This window comes from Mesoplodon bidens (genome assembly GCF_964165515.1).
Source record: "Mesoplodon bidens genome assembly, chromosome: 8".
Lineage (NCBI taxonomy): Eukaryota > Metazoa > Chordata > Mammalia > Artiodactyla > Ziphiidae > Mesoplodon > Mesoplodon bidens.
Window position 1 is genome coordinate 85,124,161 of NC_138165.1, and position 18,193 is coordinate 85,142,353.

General features: G+C 42.8%; 1 protein-coding gene and 1 pseudogene across 17 annotated transcripts in view; one reads left to right on the forward strand and one right to left on the reverse strand.

The window, feature by feature from the left end:
* The window catches only part of LOC308621871 (uncharacterized protein), a 72,017-nt gene extending 56,978 nt beyond the window's left edge, over positions 1–15,039 (forward strand). For 4 of the 16 annotated variants that reach the window (XM_081242689.1, XM_081242688.1, XM_081242686.1 and 1 more), the window contains exons 3-5: positions 8,888–8,935; positions 11,754–11,922; positions 12,801–15,039. In XM_081242689.1, coding sequence (XP_081098815.1) covers positions 8,888–8,935; positions 11,754–11,879 — 174 coding nt within the window. In that variant the 3' untranslated portion in view covers positions 11,880–11,922; positions 12,801–15,039. Of the gene's footprint in view, positions 1–2,748; positions 2,849–8,887; positions 8,936–9,122; positions 9,186–11,753; positions 11,923–12,786 lie in introns of those variants that run through there. The other 12 variants (XR_014016521.1, XR_014016522.1, XR_014016526.1 and 9 more) reach the window with 8 other exon arrangements.
* Positions 15,040–16,247: 1,208 nt separating this feature from the next.
* LOC308621907 (thioredoxin, mitochondrial-like) lies at positions 16,248–17,326 on the reverse strand (annotated as a pseudogene). The gene has a single exon. The product of its transcript is annotated as a thioredoxin, mitochondrial-like (transcript).
* Positions 17,327–18,193: the final 867 nt, after the last annotated feature.

Consider the following 18,193-nt stretch of genomic DNA (forward strand, 5'->3'; position numbering starts at 1 on the left):
ATAATGGAAACTCAGTTATGTGACTCTCATAGCATTATAATGAAAACCATCTGATGGGTTTAGTTTATATTATAAGTGCATAAACTTTTCATTGATTTTGAGCTGCTACATGAATAAATTCTCTTCCATAGAAACATTTTTCTAGTTTTGAACTCTTTTATCATCATCAAAATAATGCATCTTTATTATTTAAGACGAATTCTGAAATACGGTAAAGAGGCAAAAAAAACCTCAATAGTCTCACTACCCTGAAACACTATTAACATTTTAGTATATTCCCTTCCAGTTCTTCTTTCTGTGCACTGTGTCCTTACAGAGCTAAACTTGTACTGAAATACAACTTAGTAGGCCCTTGATTTTATAAATTTAACATTATGTCATGAGCATTTATCCACGTCCTTTAAAGTTGTTATAAATATAGTTTAAAGGGTTGCATAATATTTCCTCATGGATATAGCATTTATCTCATAATTCTTTTATTATTGCCTATTCAGATTGCTTCCATTTTTTCATTTCTATAACTCTGCAATAAATATTTGTGCATAAATCTTTGTTCACAGTGTTGATTATGTCCTGAGACTGTATCTATGATTTTTTTAATAAATTTATTTATTTATTTATTTTTGGCTGTGTTGGGTCTTCGTTGCTGCACATGGGCTTTCTTGGTTGCGGCAAGCGGAGGCTACTCTTCATTGCGGTGTGAAGGCTTCTCATTGTGGTGGCTTCTCTTGTTGCAGAGCACGGGCCCTAGGCACATGGGCTTCAGTAGTTGTGGCTCGCAGGCTTCCGTTGTTGTGGCTTGCAGTCTTCCGTAGTTGTGGCGCACAGGCCTAGTTGCTCCACGGCATGTGGGATCTTCCTGGACCAGGGCTCAAACCCGTGTCCCCTGCATTGGTAGGCAGATTCTCAACCACTGCGCCACCAGGGAAGCTCATACAATTTTTTTTAAATCAAGGGACAAGGCTTGATTTTATAATTCATGTTTTCAAATGTATTTTTTTCCCATTCAACAAAATTTATTGAGTATGTACTATGTGCTATACACTTATTATTGTGCGTTTTTTTCCTCTGATTGTCAAGATCACATGCACTGTAGAAAATTTGGCAACCATACACACATGTGCACGTGTGTGTGTGTGTGTGTGTGTGTGTGTAAAAGGAAAAAGTAGGAAAGAAGAAGCATGAGGGAATTCACCTACCTTCTTTGTATAGGATCTAAGTCAGTAAAGAGAAAACTCGAGTTTATTTCATTTGATCTTTAGAATATATCTGCACTAAAACAGGTGAATTAGATTACTTCCTTCCCAGACTTTCTCCCATTATAATTCTAGAATTTGATGACAACTTTTGTAGCTACATTCAAAAATGGTGTTAGCTTACCAAAATGTCCATTCAACTAGAGCTTGTACCCATTGGAGCCATGTTTATAAACTCTAGCTCTTCATTATGTTTCAACTAAGAGAAGTAACACTAAACCGATGTGATCAAATGTATCAAATTTACCCCACAATAACCTCCTAAAAAATCCAAATTAAAAAAAATTAAGTTGAACCTATTACAAGTAGGCCAACAACTGATTTTCTGTCTTACACACTAGATATACTGTTTTGCTTGTCTATCCAGGTTCTGCATTGCAGAGAAAAGAATTTAAAAGTCATAATGCTAAAATCTGGAAATAATATACAGCAGGGGGGAAAAAAATCAAAGGACAACAAATTCCTGTTAAATTCTCTACTCTAAGTGCTGGATTCTTCTAGCACAGAGCTCTTAACTTCAAGGGCACTGTGTGTGGTTATGACTTTATATACTGACTAGTCCTAGAGGGTGCCATTCGCAGTGAGCCCTGGTTGAGGACTCAAGCTTTGTAAGTCAATTTGTGAATATATATATTTATTTATTTATTTATAAAATAAGATAGACTGAGATGACTTCAGAAAGAAGAAATGACGATTCATTGTATGAAGGGACTCATTTCTGAAGAAACAAAGAAAAGTGACAATCCTGTACACAGTTCAGGAAAATGAAACACCATTTTGCAGGGCAAATGTCTTTTGCACAGGGCACCAGGCTGGGATGGCACCATCACCAAATTTTTGAAAGATGGCTGTCAAAAGCTGAAGCTATGTATCAAAATATGGATTTTGTATCTTTATGTATGTGATTTTGTGTACTGGGATTGTAGTTACTTGCCCTTTAGGATAGTTTTAGGTGCTATCATTAAGTTCCAAATACACTGCCTATGAAGTTGATTAATTTACCAAATATTTCTCAAACACCCACGTTATGCAATATAAGATGTGAGGTCCTATAAGGATTAAAAAGATGAGTAAGATATAGACCTTGACTTCATGTAGCTTGGACTTGATTTGGAATATAAGCATATAAGAATACATATGGTAGAGAAATACAAGATTAAAAAAAAAAAAAGCTGAGGCTACAAATATATGTCAGAAAGAAATTTAAGAAAATAGAAATTTAAGGAAATAGAAATTACTGCAATTTAGTACTGAAATAATTCCTTAAACAATGTTCAGTGGTAAGGAAGAGGAAGCTCAAAATGAATAACAGGAAAAACTACAAGCTGGTTTTCACTCTGCAAGAATAGTTTCTCTTGTGCTTATACTCCCCGTCTGTGACTTTTTCAAACCACTGGCCTAAACAAATGACTCAAAAATCTAAGAAAGGGGTGGACCCAGGCGGATAGCTTCTGACTCTCCCAGCCTGAACAAGCCCATAAAAAGTCAGGCTTGCCACAAGACTGATGTTGGGTGCTGTCTAGAGCTGGCCTTTGAAGATGGCAGCTTCTTTACTTTCTGTCTCTGTGGCCAGCACTTTCCTCAGGAGTCAGGTAAGACTGGGTTTAGAACCCGGAGCAAGTGGCCTGTGCCTTCCTTTTCTCATCTGAAAAATGGGAAAACAATGAGCTCCTCAAGGAGGGATAATTAACATATGAAGACCATTTGCTACAGTGCCTGGCACACAGAAGTTTCAAAGAAAATATAACAGGTGTTGAGCCTCTGTTCAGTAAGGAAAGACTGAGCTTGGAGCCAGACAGATGGAGTTTGGGTGTTGGCTATGTCACTTACAGCTTAGTAGCCCTGGGCGGGTGACTTCAACTCTGTACCTCAGTTTCCTCATGCCTAAAATGGGAATAATGAGAGCACCTGCTTTGTGGAGAGTTGTGAGGAATGAATGAGTTAATACATGTACAGTGCCTGACACACAGAAAATTCTCAATAAAAATCTTAGCCATTCATTAGAATAGGAATTAGCAAATTATTTTACCTATTTCACAGGGTTGTTGGGAGGTTAATATAAAACTATCCATAAAGGTACTTAGTGAAGCTTCTAGCCCATATTAAGTACTCAATCAGAGTTACGTATTACTTTGGTGATTATTATTACTATGATTATTGGTATTTTACTCTATTGAATAGTTCTGTAGTATAAAACAGATTTCTACATTTCTAACGATGATATATTATTCATAATTAATTAGATGCTATCATAAGTTGGTAAAAAACAGTTTTTCACATATGGCTGAGAAAAGATGTGAATTGAAAAGGGTTCCAATAATATAATGAAAGAAAACACTAAATTGATTAGCCTTTCTGGAAATGTCTTACTTTACTACTTTCCAGCTCTTTGTAATACAGATTTTCTGAGTTTTCAACATTTTGCCATCTGAGTTAGTTAAAGATATATTTATTTCTCCTGCAGTCATTTGAGTCAGTCCCCTGGTATTCAGCTAATTTGAACTCCGGTATTTTGGAACAGTATCTGTTGACACAAATATATTTGGCATCACTAGGGAATTTAAAACTACATACAGACAGCGTCATGATCCCTCACACTCAAGATGACCCAGTATTATTATGAAATACAAGGAGTTGCTAAAAAGTTTCATGCCGTCATTTCTATACTGAACATATGGGCATGTTAGTGTCTGGTTAGCATGGCAGTTACAAAGATTAAATTATAGTATTGCAAACATACTTAATGACATATATTAGGTGCTGTGCTATTTTGCTCAAAAAAAATAGAAATGGGAATCTGGTCAGATATGCAGCAAGATGTGTACTATTTAACTCACCCTGTATCTGATTTTGAGGTGATTGTGTGGGGTGAGAACAGTTCCCTCACTCGCTTCCTCACAGAGGCTTATCTGATTCTAACTCACCTGAAAGAGGCAGATGCCCACTTGAGATTTTGTTTTGGTCTTGCCTAGATATTTCCAGTCTACACAATTCCCTGATGGCTAAATTAAACTAAAAATCTAAGAATTCTGGAAACTGATTCACCTGAGAAGAACATTTGTGGCTCTGGGTCTTCTGCAGCAACATTTTATTTTTCTAAGTAAAGAAGTAACATGAGGAGGCCCTTAGTGCTGAAGGACCAGACTTTGTCACCTTGCCTCGGTTTCAGGTTTTCATGGGGCCTGTCAGAGGTCAAGAGAGGCCCAGGCCAGTCCTATATTAAACCAAAACAAAATAAAAAAGAAAGAAAAAGAAGGAAAAGAAGTGCAAAATAGAAATGAAAGTTACAAAATTTGTGGTATATTTTCAATGTCAATATCTAAGGAATAAACTGTTTCAACCTACACGTGTATTTATTCAGTTCAATATAATTATGCCATTCCCAAAATGATTAAAGGAGTTACTAGGGGATTTATTAAAAATATTGATACATCATACACAACAGATGTGGCCTAGTAATGAGACCCAGAGTTAAGTTGGGTGGTGATATCTTCTTTCTTCAAACCTGCCAATGCTTCTCTGTAATTATAGGTATAACCTGGTGGCATTGAGGCCCTTTGTGACAGAGGACCGGGGCCAGTGGCCCTCGTGGTGTTCCCCTTTGTAGGCCCAGGGCATCTGCACTTGGGAATATCCAGCTTATATAGGTACCACTGCCTGTTTTTTTAATGTCAACTCTCTCCTGCGGTCAAAGAGTGGATTAGCCTGTTAGCCTGGGCTGAACTGGCACACTTACTAATGGAATCCATTTGTTTCTTTCCACTTCTATGTGTTTATTGCTCTTTGAGAAAGAGGATCAGTTTGATCCCTTGTTTTCAGTGAATAACAGTCAAAGTGAAGCCTAGAATAGAATGACACGTGTACAGTGATAGAATCAATAGGCCTTGGGTGGGAGGCAATGGAGGACATAGAGAGATTTTGAGCAGGAAGCAAAAATAACACACACATTCTTAAAGGAAGCTACTGATGGGGGCTCTTTCTACAAGAGAGGACCTCTCAGTAGCCTAAGAGGGGTCTGGAAAGTAATGAAAGCCTCCTAACAGGAGCACGCTGGTCAAAGTTCGGTCCAACCCTGAGCTGTTATTGCCCATGCAGCCATTATCTTTGATTTGTTAGGAAGGCATGAGGTTTCCAGTTGGGCTGAGTAACCATGAGTTCATATGGGGATTGTCCACTTCTGTGAAATTTCATTTTCAGATATCAGAGGAGGCTTCCCTTTCTCCATTTCCTAGGAAAAGCTAGGAATGAGGGAAAGGAGGAGGGAGAGAGGGAGAGAGAAGAGTAAGATGGGATCTTGGCAGATGGCAGTTGGTGCCAGTGAGTTAAGAAGGCTTGAGTTGGGTGGAGGGAACCTGAGGATTGGGAACCTTGGTGCGAGACCCAGTGAGAGGGAACAGACATAAGCGAAGGGAGGGCTAACAGCCAGCGGGCCTCAGCCTGGGGGAGGAGAGGTCCCACTGTATGACCCTGTGGAGAAGGACTCATGAAAAAGTCTGAAGCTGGTTTAAAATGACAGTTCATACAGTTTGTCAGATCGGGGAGTGGGATGGCCAGTTGGGATGGTGGGGATACAAAGAAAGCTTAAGGCTTGGGGCCAGTGTCCCAGAAACCCCTCTCCCTGCTTCTCATTCCTTTCACTAAGATGCACTGCTAAATAATTTAATTGATGAATAAAAGAGTTCCAAACTTTTTGATACATCTTATCTGGGTTCCATGCAGAAGCTGGGAGCCTTTGTTAAAGTATGTCAGGTCCAACTGTTCTCCAGTGGTTTCCTGTCTCCCCAGAGTATAACCTGAAGTTCTTTCCAAGGCCTGCAGGATGCTTGAGGACCCAGCGGTGCCCTGCTGCCTTTTCTGACTTCTCTGCTTCCTTTCTCACTTCAGCCACCCTTCCAGGCCCCAGACCCCTTTGCTTTCCTCTAATGCAAACTACCAAGACTTGGCCCTCCCTGGTCCCCAGACTCCATAGGGCTGGTACCCTCTCACTTCATTCAGACCTCTTTCTCTGAATTTATTCGTTTCCTGGGGCAGCCATAACAAAGTACTATAGACTAGGTAGGCTTAAACAATGGAAATTAATTTTCTCACCACTCTGGAGGCTGAACGCCTAAGATCAAGATGCTAGTAGGGCTGGTTTCCTCTGAGAGCTGTGAGGGAGGGATCAGTTCCAGGTCTCTCTCCTTGGGTTACAGGTGGCCGACTTCTCCCTGTGTCTTCACGTGGTCTTCCTTCTATGTGTCTGTGTCCAAAGTTCCTCTTCTTAAAAGGATCCCAGTCATAATAGATTAGGAGTTGCCCTAATGATCTCAGTGTAGCTTATTACCACTTTAAAGACCCTATCTCAAATATGGTCACATTTTGAGGTACTGAGGGTTAGGACTTCAACATATAAATTTTAAGCGGGACAGTTTTATGGGACAGTTGAGCCTGTGTTAGCCTCTTATCAAAGAAGACTCCCTGACACATCCAAAATAGTAGTCCCTATTAACTGACACACATTTATTCTTTTTTTTTTTTTGGGGGGTACGCGGGCCTCTCACTGTTGTGGCCTCTCCCGTTGCGGAGCACAAGCTCCGGACGCGCAGGCTCAGCGGCCATGGCTCACGGGCCCAGCCGCTCTGCGGCATGTGGGATCTTCCCAGACCGGGGCACGAACCCGTGTCCCCTGCATCGGCAGGCAGACTCTCAACCACTGCACCACCAGGGAAGCCCCATTTATTCATTTTTGAAGGTCTCCTACTTCAATGTCAACCCTAGAGGGCCAAATTCTTTGTTTTGTTAACTGATGTATCTCTGATGCCTAGCTGATGCCTGGAAAGTAGCAGGCGCTCAATAAATATTCATGAAAGGATGAATGCATATTATGAAACCATTACAAATTACTCTGCAAAAAGCAATGACAGAGAAAGATGTTCAAGGTATATTGTTAAGTGAAGAAAGCACATTCTAAAAAACTGCATGTGTAGCATAGTTTCATTTTAAAATCATATACATATACTTTATCTTTATTAAAATAAGACTTAGAGAACAAAACAAAAAAATATAAAATAAAGCTTGGAGAGATATGCAAAAAAGTGGTAATATTGGGTGGCTCTGGGGATTGGATTTTGATTTCTCATTGATGTGTATTTTCTAATTTCTCTTTAGTGAATATATATTACTTCTGTAAGAGTAAAAAGACAATAAATTTATTAAAAGTTAATAGAAGATATTTACTCATAACTCGTAACTGGCTGTTATGTTAAGAGAGAAAAAATACATTATTTGTCTTTTTCACTGGGGAACGGTAGGAAACAGTACATGGGCAGTCCCTTGGAGCCCAGTGGCTGAGAGCACAGCCCACGGAATCCACGTAGCCTGGATTCAAGTCTTCATGTTCCACCTTCTAGATTTGTCATCTAGGCATACCTGTCAATTGTACTGAGTCTCAGTTTCTCATCTGTAAAGTGGGGTAATAGTGCTACACTCAAGACTTGGGGCTGCCTTCCATCTCTGGCCCAGACTGGAATTTGATTCTTTTGAGCTCAATGATTTAGAAATTTTAGGACACAGAAAGTCAGGGACCAATCCAAGGATTGGACTTTCCCTTTATTCTCTGTTAAGGGCAGACCAAGCAATATCAGAAGTACCCCTTGGTCTTCCCTGGTGGCGCAGTGGTTGAGAGTCCGCCTGCCGATGCAGGGGACACGGGTTCGTGCCCCGGTCCGGAAAGATCCCACATGTCGCGGAGCGGCTGGGCCCGTGAGCCATGGCTGCTGAGCCTGCGCGTCCGGAACCTGTGCTCCGCAACGGGAGAGGCCACAACAGTGAGAGGCCCGCGTCCCGCAAAAAAAAAAGAAAAAGTACCCTTCACATTGCTTCTGGGTACAGGGCCTGGTGGGGGGCGGTGGGGGGGGCGGGGAATAATGAGGCACTTGCTGCCAGTGCCAAGTTTTTAAGGGGATATCAAAACAATGATCAAGATAAACAATACTTTAATAGAATTTTTTTTTTTTTTTTTTTTTTTTTTTGCTGTATGCGGGCCTCTCACTGTTGTGGCCTCTCCTGTTGCGGAGCACAGGCTCCGGACACGCAGGCTCAGCGGCCATGGCTCACGGGCCTAGCCACTCCGAGGCATGTGGGATCTTCCCGGACCGGGGCACGAACCCGTGTCCCCTGCATCGGCAGGCGGACTCTTAACCACTGCGCCACCAGGGAAGCCCAATAGAATATTTTTAATGAAAATATGTTTAAAAATCTATGATGGGGGCTTCCCTGGTGGCGCAGTGGTTCGGAGTCTGCCTGCCAATGCAGGGGACACGGGTTCGAGCCCTGGTCTGGGAAGATCCCACATGCCGCGGAGCAACTAAGCCCGTGTGCCACAACTACTGAGCCTGTGCGTCTGGAGCCTGTGCTCCGCAACAGGAGAGGCCGTGACAGTGAGAGGCCCGCGCACCGCGATGAAGAGTGGCCCCGGCTCGCCGCAACTGGAGAAAGCCCTCGCACAGAAACGAAGACTCAACACAGCCAAAAATAAATAAATAAATTTATTTAAAAAAAAAAAAAAAAAAAAAAAAAAAATCTATGATGAACAAAATATCAACAATTTTAATAGAGCCAGATAAGTATTACTAATTTCTCCTTTGTTTCAGGCTCCATTATGGCTCAGCATGGCACTGCTCCCAGCCCACAGACTGAAGGTGGGGAACCTTCAATTATTCAAATCATTATTAATCGCTACTTAACTATAATTAATTATCCAAATTATCCTGAGCCTCAGAAGTGGCATTGCTCTCTCTGTGATTATTTGGCCCTCAGTCAAGGCCCTGTAAGGATACCTGTAGGGAATGTATATTTTTCTGATCCGGTTTATTTCTTTCTCCTCAGCAGACACCTAATCACAATTGCTACCTAACCACGACCTTCTTATCTCATTGAGGACTCTGAGAGGCAAGTTTCTCCCTATTCTTTTATAGAAACATAAAATGCCAGCAAAGCATGATTTCTACCCAAAAGAGCGCTAAACAGAGCTTGCAGATGTTTCAGGCTTCTCCCCTGATACTTCTGGAGAAGGGCACACAGACCTTGCCATACCTTGCTTCAAAAGCAGGCAATAGCAAACAGCGTGTTCATTCCACCTACTTCCCAGAAGGGAAGATCCTTATGTAATGGGTCAGATGGGCCTTTGGTCCCATGTGGAGAGTCTCCCTGAGGGACGTTTATATTACTGTATCATGGGGGTTTTGTGGGTATTCATTTCTGCATGTCAAGCACTTCACAGTACACATTCACATGGAAATTACTAATTAAAAGTAGCAGTGATAATAACACTTAGAGTGCTGTTTTCATCAATGGTTTCATTTTACATAGCACACCTCCTTTGCTGAAACCATAGATTCTAATTTGCTCTGTCAAAGTTATCACTAGAAAAATAAGATATTCTTAGCATGTAAACGTTAGGAAATTTCCTCTATTACTCCTCTCCATTTGATTTAATGGACTATATGTTACTTTCAACATATAAGTTGGGACATCACAAAACAAACTGAACCTATGGCAAATTTGTTTCTGCAGAAATCTGTGTTCTTTCTAGTTACCAAAAATCTCAGAGACCAAGGGGGGAAAGGAATTATTTGAATGGTGGGTAGTGCGTAAGACTTAGATACGGTTGCAGTAATTTAGCATAATCCATTGTAAGGTGATGGTCTGGACGAACTTCATAACAGTGAAGAAGTTGGCTTTGAGGGTTTTTTTCTCTAATTGAAGGAATGCTGCTCACCACACCTCCCCCACATTGTTATTTATTTATTTTAATTTTTAATTTTTTGGCCTCACCGTGCGGCACGTGGGATCTTAGTTCCCCATCCACGGGTCGAACCCGCGCCCCCTGCATTGGAAGCACAGAGCCTTAACCACTGGACCACCAGGGAAGTCCCTCACCCATATTTTTAGATTAATGTCTTTACCAGAGAAGTAAAACACACTGGGATTACATATCCTTGTCTAGTAAGAAGTCTGACTACTCTGAGACCACCACGTGGTGAGGGATGTCCAGCCAGACCCAGATGTTCCAGCCTTCGCAGACCAGGCACCTGACATAGGAGTGAAGAAGCCACTGTGGACATTCCAGCCTCAGGAGACGTGACATGGAGAGGAACCGAGGAGCGCAGCCGACATCCAGAACAGACACTCCAGCTGTGTGGCCCTGTGTGGGCCATCTTGGCCACGTCCAGTTGCTAGATCCACTGCCGCTGAGGCCCCAGCTGTCCTGGAAAAGGGGATGAGCAGTCCCCACCGTGCCCTACCTCACCCATAAAATTGTGAGCGTTAGGAAATGACTGTTGTTGTTTAAAAATGCTGCAGGGGAACAGAAACTAGAAGGAGAGGCACAAAAGAGAATAGAGAAGACTGAAAAATAAAAAATAATTATAACAGTTTCCAAATTGTGATTGTTGGTGCTCTCAATTCAACTTTTTCATTCATTTATCTGTTCATTCGAGAAAAATGTATCGAGACTGCCGCAAGCTAGGTATTCTACTTAGTGCCAGGGATACCAAAAAGCTGAATAAAATAGCTCTGTCCTCAGGGGAGTGGCTAGTTTAATGAGGGTGTCAAACAATTACCACACAATGTGATACAAGGCTGCTTTACAGAAGGAACTCATGCACTCAAGATGTAGAATCTCACAGCCTTGAGGGTGTCAGAGAGTCAGTGCAGAGGAGGACCCGCTTGAGTTAAGCCTCAAAGAATGAGTAGAGGTTTACCACATGGCCAAGGTGGGACACAGCAAACCGGTTGCAAAGAACAGGGTAGACTCATTTCGGACATTGGCTTCAGCTGCTTCTGTGGTCTCAGCTTTTCTTTGCCTCTCCTGGGCAAAGCATTGATTGCATAAACAAAGTATTATTTTCAGAGGAGTATTTGATTTTATCTACGTAGTAAGTACAACTGGAATGAAACAACTCATGGGGTGTATGGCATTACTCAACGTAGGCTCATCAAAGGAGCACCCTACGGAGGCCAGGTCTAGTCACTAGAAGGGACAAGGCCTTACCCGCCCCCCAAATGTAACCTAAGTCGTTGGGTTTTTCTCCAAGTGTTCTTCCTATTCAAATATAACTCTCCATCCAGTTTGCTGTCCTAATCCCTTCTGATAGAAAAGTTCTAGAGGTACTTCAGGGTGGATGCCATGCTATGAGTATAAAAATCGATTTGTCGGGCTTCCCTGGTGGCGCAGTGGTTGAGAGTCCGCCTGCCGATGCAGGGGACGCGGGTTCGTGCCCCGGTCTGGGAAGATCCCACATGCTGCGGAGCAGCTGGGCCCGTGAGCCATGGCCGCTGAGCCTGCGCATCCGGAGCCTGTGCTCCACAACGGGAGAGGCCACAACAGTGAGAGGCCCGCGTACCGCAAAAAAAAAAAAAAAAAAAAAAAAAAAAATCGATTTGTCTCCAGAACAGGACAATAGAGCCATCATGAGAAAAAATTCATGTCCTAAAGTCTATGATCTTTGTTTCTAGGAGGCATACCTGGTTAAAAAGACATCTTCAAACTTTTCCGTGCTGTCAAGTTTAATGAAACTCCTCCTTCTAATATCAACTTCATTTGAGGAAGCTGTTGTCAAAAAGGCTACTAGGAGATACTGAGGGGAACACGTTAAATCATTGCAAGAAAATGGTTCTAACTTCGGTAAGGCAATTTTAAGAGAATAAAACGGAAATATCTTAAATGTACCAAGATGTCACACAAGGGAAACAAATGGAAATATGGAAATGCTGGGAGGAAAGGCGCATTGGCATGATTAAGAAAAATACAATTGAAAGCATCTAATGTGTTTTTTTTAAAACACTCTGCCTTGTTCTAAGTGGATTTGGCAGTGAGTTATTTCCTGGGCAAGTGTAGAGGGGAGCTCTCTTTTGAAACTAGTTAAGTGCAGACCACATGCTTTTACAGTCTTTGGAGCTGGAAGTAGAGCTGGCATCTGCTTTAGAAAACCAGGAGAGAAACTCACTTCTACCCCCACTTGGAGGTGATTGAAGGAAGCACTAACAGTGGGCCGAGAAAGAGTTTAGATTTCCTGTAACACTTAGACAAATGGAAGTAAATAAACCATTAAATGGCAGAGAAAAATAACCGTCCCAGGAAGGCAAAAGGAAACCCCTAGTCTCTCTTAAAACTGCAGGCTTGGGCTTCCCTGGTGGCGCAGTGGTTGAGAGTCCGCCTGCCGATGCAGCGGACACGGGTTCGTGCCCCGGTCGAGGAGGATCCCACATGCCGCGGAGCGGCTGGGCCCGTGAGCCATGGCCGCTGAGCCTGCGCGCCCGGAGCCTGTGCTCCGCAACGGGAGAGGCCACAACAGTGAGAGGCCCGCGTACAGCAAAAAAAAAAAAAAAAAAAAAAAAAAACTGCAGGCTTTTCCTAGAACTTGTCTCAGAAAGTTTGTCTCTGATGTTTGTTTTGGAATTGTAGCCACAGGGGACGTTTGGGGCCAGAACTGACCTGTCCAGTGAGCATTAATTGCCCTGATGGTATGGTAAACTAACACCTTTTCAGTTTTTTTTTTTTAGAGCATTATTTCAACTAAATTCGCATTCTCATCTCAACGGACTTACTTGGCAGAAAGAAACCTAGATGTCGTGAGAAGAGAGAAGATGGGAGAAGAGTTCAGAAGGAGTAGAAAAAGACATATAGAAGAGACTCTGGGTAGTTTACTACAATGGTACTGACTATACCAGTACCATTGAATGCTCTACTTACTAAATATTCCGGATTATAATGTTCTGAAGTTGGGAATGAGAGAAGTCAAGTTGTTCCACATCAAATCAGGTATCATAGTTATTCTTAACTTTTTTTGTTTACATACATCATTGAGAATATGATGATAAGGGTAGACTCTATGTCCAGAAAATATGTACATATTACTTACACACAGAATCCTCTTCTATAAGAACTAATCGTGATACTCAAGATAGAATCCAATTAGTTACAACACACAAATATAATATATAATCCCGTTCACTTGACCATCATAGACTTTCTTGCATCTAACCTAGTTTCATTCTAGAGTTTAAGCCTCTCTCCACTTTTTCTGTCCTCTTAGCTTAAGACAAGATCATTACAGAACTGCTTGTATAAATTTTTCATACGTGCTTGCAAAGGGCTATGAAATTTTATCATGATCATTCTTGAAGTTGAAACTTCTCTAATCTTTTCTTACAGACTGTTCGTTACAGAGAGTGCTTTCAATATCCAGTTTCAATATCTAGTTCTTCCTTCTGCATTAGTTACTCAGCTATATGATTACATTTTCTGAGCCTCCCTTGCAGCTCTGTGTGGCCATGTGACTAAGCTTTAAGCCAATGATATGTAAGCACTGTACTATGTGGATCTTCTGAAAAATCTCCCTTCTCCTTCACCCTACTGTCTGGCATGAAGTCACAATAGCTGGAGACCAATAGCCATGCTGGGCCATGAGTTTGAGATGTGATGGATAAGACTGTCTGTTGACTCCCCTATTAGAAGATAAATTTCACGCGAACAGGGACCTTGTTTTTCTTGGTCAAAGCAACATCCTCTGCACCTAAAAAGTGTGGCCTGTGGTAAGGGCTCGGGTATTGAACAGCTGCTGAATGAATAAGATGAATGAATGAAGGAGTTTACTCCAGATCCATCCATGTAAAACACTAATCATCAAGTTCTCCCAGGGAATGTTCAGCCATCAGTAGGAATATGCAAGGTGTCAGATTCTATCACAGAATCACACTCTTGCTTAATTCAAACCACATTACTTCTCTTTGCTTCCTTTTGGTCTCCCAGACTTGCCACTGTCATAAAAGGATACAGTTTTTTCTTACTGCCCTCCAATGTTCTCTTTTTTTTTTTTTTTTTTTTTTGCGGTACGCGGGCCTCTCACTGTTGTGGCCTCTCCCGTTGCGGAGCACAGGCTCCGGACGCGCAGGCTCAGCGGCCATGGCTCACGGGCCCAGCTGCTCCGCGGCATGTGGGATCTTCCCAGACCGGGGCACGAACCCGTGTCCCCTGCATCGGCAGGCGGATTCTCAACCACTGCGCCACCAGGGAAGCCCCGATGTTCTCTTAAAACAACATATTTTCAAATCTGTTTTCATAACGATGCTTCCTAGTATTTTTTCTGCTTAGCAACTTAAAAATTCTTTAATTTTCAAGGTCACACCTACCTATTTTTGCATGCATCTGCTGTTAGATGCAGGCACTGTTTTGAAACGATCTTAGGCGTTGTCTCTAGTCTACAAGAATATCCAAAATGGTATCTAATGACATTCCTAGGACTTCAGACAATATTATTATTGTTGTGGAATGTAGTCACTAGGTCCTAAGGATTTAACAAGACGTTGTTTACTGAAACTGAACTTCACTGAATCCTTTCCCATTCCACCGTGGTTTCCCGCATTTCAATCTGTTGCCTGTTTTTGTCCCCAAACCTTACTTATATCTTTTTTTTTTTTTTTTTTTTTGCGGTACGCGGGCTTCTCACTGTTGTGGCCTCTCCCGTTGCGGAGCACAGCCTCCGGATGCGCAGGCTCAGCGGCCATGGCTCACGGGCCCAGCCGCTCCGCAGCATGTGGGATCCTCCTGGACCGGGGCACGAACCCACGTTCCCTGCATCGGCAGGCGGACTCTCAACGACTGCACCACCAGGGAAGCCCCTTTACTTATATCTTTTAAACAACTAAATTAAATATTAATCATCCTTGCTTCCCTGATATTTGAGGTGACCTTTTCCTCCTGGTATCCTTTTAATAAAGAAGAATATTCCCTGTGGTCTTTTTTTTTGGTCTCTTATGTGATTAAAGTGTTTGTAAAGTTCACACATTTTGCAATTACATGTCATTTTCTTCTTAATTTTTTAAACTCTTCCCCACAAAGTTGTTGCTATGTCTTTTAACTATTTGGAGGAAAAAATAGTTCACATCTTCCACTTTTGTGACATACCTATTTATACCTGAGCTCCTTGGTTTTTGCTCAAATTTCTTTTCAATTTATCCAACTTTGAGGGAAGATATTGTTTCTCTTTTTGTTAGGTATATTGAGCTTTTCTGATGTGTAAACTTCTCTACACATTATCTTCTCTTTCCCAGAGTAGCTTTCCAAACAGAAGCCTATTATTTTTTTTATTAGTTTCTGCTTTATAACAAAGTGAATCAGTCATACATATACATCTGTTCCCACATCCCTTCCCTCATACATCTCCCTCCCTCCCACCCTCCCCATCCCACCCCTCTAGGCGGTCACAAAGCACCGAGCTGATCTCCCTGTGCTCTGCAGCTGCTTCCCACTATCTATCTACCTTACGTTTGGTAGTGTATATATGTCCATGCCTCTCTTTCGCTTTGTCACAGCTTACCCTTCCCCCTCCCCATATCCTCAAGTCCATTCTCAAGTAGGTCTGTGTCTTTATTCCCGTTTTACCCCTAGGTTCTTCATGACATTTTTTTTTAATTCCATATATATGTGTTAGCATACGGTATTTGTCTTTCTCTTCCTGACTTCACTCTGTATGACAGACTCTAGGTCTATCCACCTCATTACAAATAGCTCAGTTTCGTCAGAAGCCTATCATAATAGAGAAAAGTAGAGGTCGTCAGATGAGCTCTTCCTAAACCTATCCTCTATCAAAAATGTCTCAATTCTGACAGACCCAGAATAGAGGTCTGTCACCCAGGTCCTCTCTCCTTGCTTTTCTCTCAGTCCAAAGCTAATGTATGCCTGCCCTGGAATGCATCCAGTTCTGCCTTCTTGGGGACTCAATTCTGCCGTCTCCTCTAACCTCAAACTCCTTTTTTCTCTATCAGCTCTTACCTTTTAACATATAAATATACTCACATTTTTTTTCCATCTTAAAAATAAAAAAAGCATTCTTAACTGTACATCTCCTTCTAATGACTACCACATCTCTCTTCTCAACCAAATGTTTGGGAAGAGAATCCTTGTCTCCATTTTCTCACCTCCTATTCATTTCTCCTTTTTTTTTTTTTTTAGAGGGGATCACATAAAGTTCTTTATTACAGACCTACAAAAAATTAGGGAATTATGTATATTACTCTCACTTGTTGGGGTTTCTTTTTTCCTTCTTCTTTTTTTTTTTTTTTTACAAAACAGCAGCAGGAAAGAAAAATGCAGGAGGCAGATGAGCCAGGCACTGGGGTTCAGATCAGAAGGGAGCAGGGAGACCAAGCTGTTACTGCAGGCTGGCCCCAGGACTCTGTCCCAGCATCCTAGGAGCACGGCGACAAGCCCTAGAGGGAGCAGAGAGTGGGTGGGGAGACGGCTGTCCCAGCTCGGCGGCGGCACCGCTCCTTGGGCGGCCACCCTGACGGTCAGCCAGGTTGGGAGCACTTGAGGCTCCTGTGTTTGGGGGCCTGGTCTCCAAAGCATGGACCCACAGGGGCCAGGCAGAGGGAGGAGATGGAAAGGGCTGGCACAGAAGGGCTGTGTGTTCTATCTGGGTCCCCCGGGACCATGGGGCCCAGGTGGGCGGGCGCAGTCAGGACGCTTCCCTGCTTGTCAGCCAATCAGCTTCTTCAGGAAGGCCTCCAGCTGGTCCTCATCCTTGAGGCCCACAAACTTGTCCATCACATCCCCATTCCTGATGGCCGGCACGGTGGGCACAGGTGACACCTCATACTCTATGGCGAGGTCTGTGTGGTCATCAGTATCCGGCTTGGCCATCACCACCTTTCCATGCTGCTTGGCCACCACCTTCTCTAACCTTGGCCCCAGGATCTTGCAGGGACCACACCACTGTGCATGGAAATCCACAACCACTGGTGTCTCATTGTTGACAACTCAGTCTTGAAAGTCTGGCCCATCCTGGATGTTAAAGGTCGTTGTACAGACTCTGGTGGTGTATATTGACTGGGCTTGGCTGGGTGTTACTGTCAGGTTATTAGGACTGCGCTGTGGGGCCTGCAGGGCCCTGGAGGCAAGGGGCGCCCACTGACTCTGAGAGGGCTTCCTGCAGATTATGGAGGCCAGGAACCTCCTCAGGAGAAGTCGCTGAGCCATCTCCCTGCAGCGAGAGCAGAGGGATGCACAGCACGGCCCTCCCCACCGGTCAAGGGCACTTCTGTTCCCTATTCATTTCTTTACTCACTGCCTGCCATCCAGCTTGCACACATCCCCAGTCACCCAGTTGCGACAGCCAATGGTATTTGTAGCTTTCCTGCCCCACGGACAACACTGGACAATTATGAATGGAGCATCTACTGGCCAGGTACTGTGCTAGGTGCTGTGCTCCAGAAGTGAGAAGCAGATGTGATCCCTACCTTCATGGGACTCATGTGATCAGTCATTCCTGATTAATACTCAGGTCCCTTGATTGCCACTGCTCCCTTTGGCAGGTTTACTTAAATGCCACTTAAATCTCCCTATTTTTGAAGACCCCTTCTTTCCTTCCCTTCCTTCTCTTCCTTCCTTCTTGCTTTCCTTCCTTTCTTCCTTTCCTTATTACACATGTCTTCTCAAGGCAATCACTTCTATACCTACAGCTATGCAATTTGTGTATACTCTAATGACAACACAATTTTAAATGTTGTTTTCATTTACCAGTTTTATTTTACATAGGATGCCTCATTTACTAAAACCATAGATTCCAAGTTGCTTCATGAAAAACGTGATATTCTTAGCTGTCAACATTAGGGAATTTCCCCAATCACATTTTTTAATTGATTTAATGTGCTATTTTTGAAAACATAAGTTGGGATATCACAAAATGGACTTAGCCTGCAGAGGTTTACTTCCAACCAGAGAGCTCCATTTCCATGCTCCACTTAACAGAATGCAAGATGATCTTCCTTCCCAAACCTCTTCCTTTTCCTGCACCATCTAAGAAAAAGTAACCACACTCTACGTAGTTCCCTAAGCCAGACCCTAGCAGCCATTTTTGCTTCTCTTTTCCCCTTCTCGCTCCATATCTGGCCAC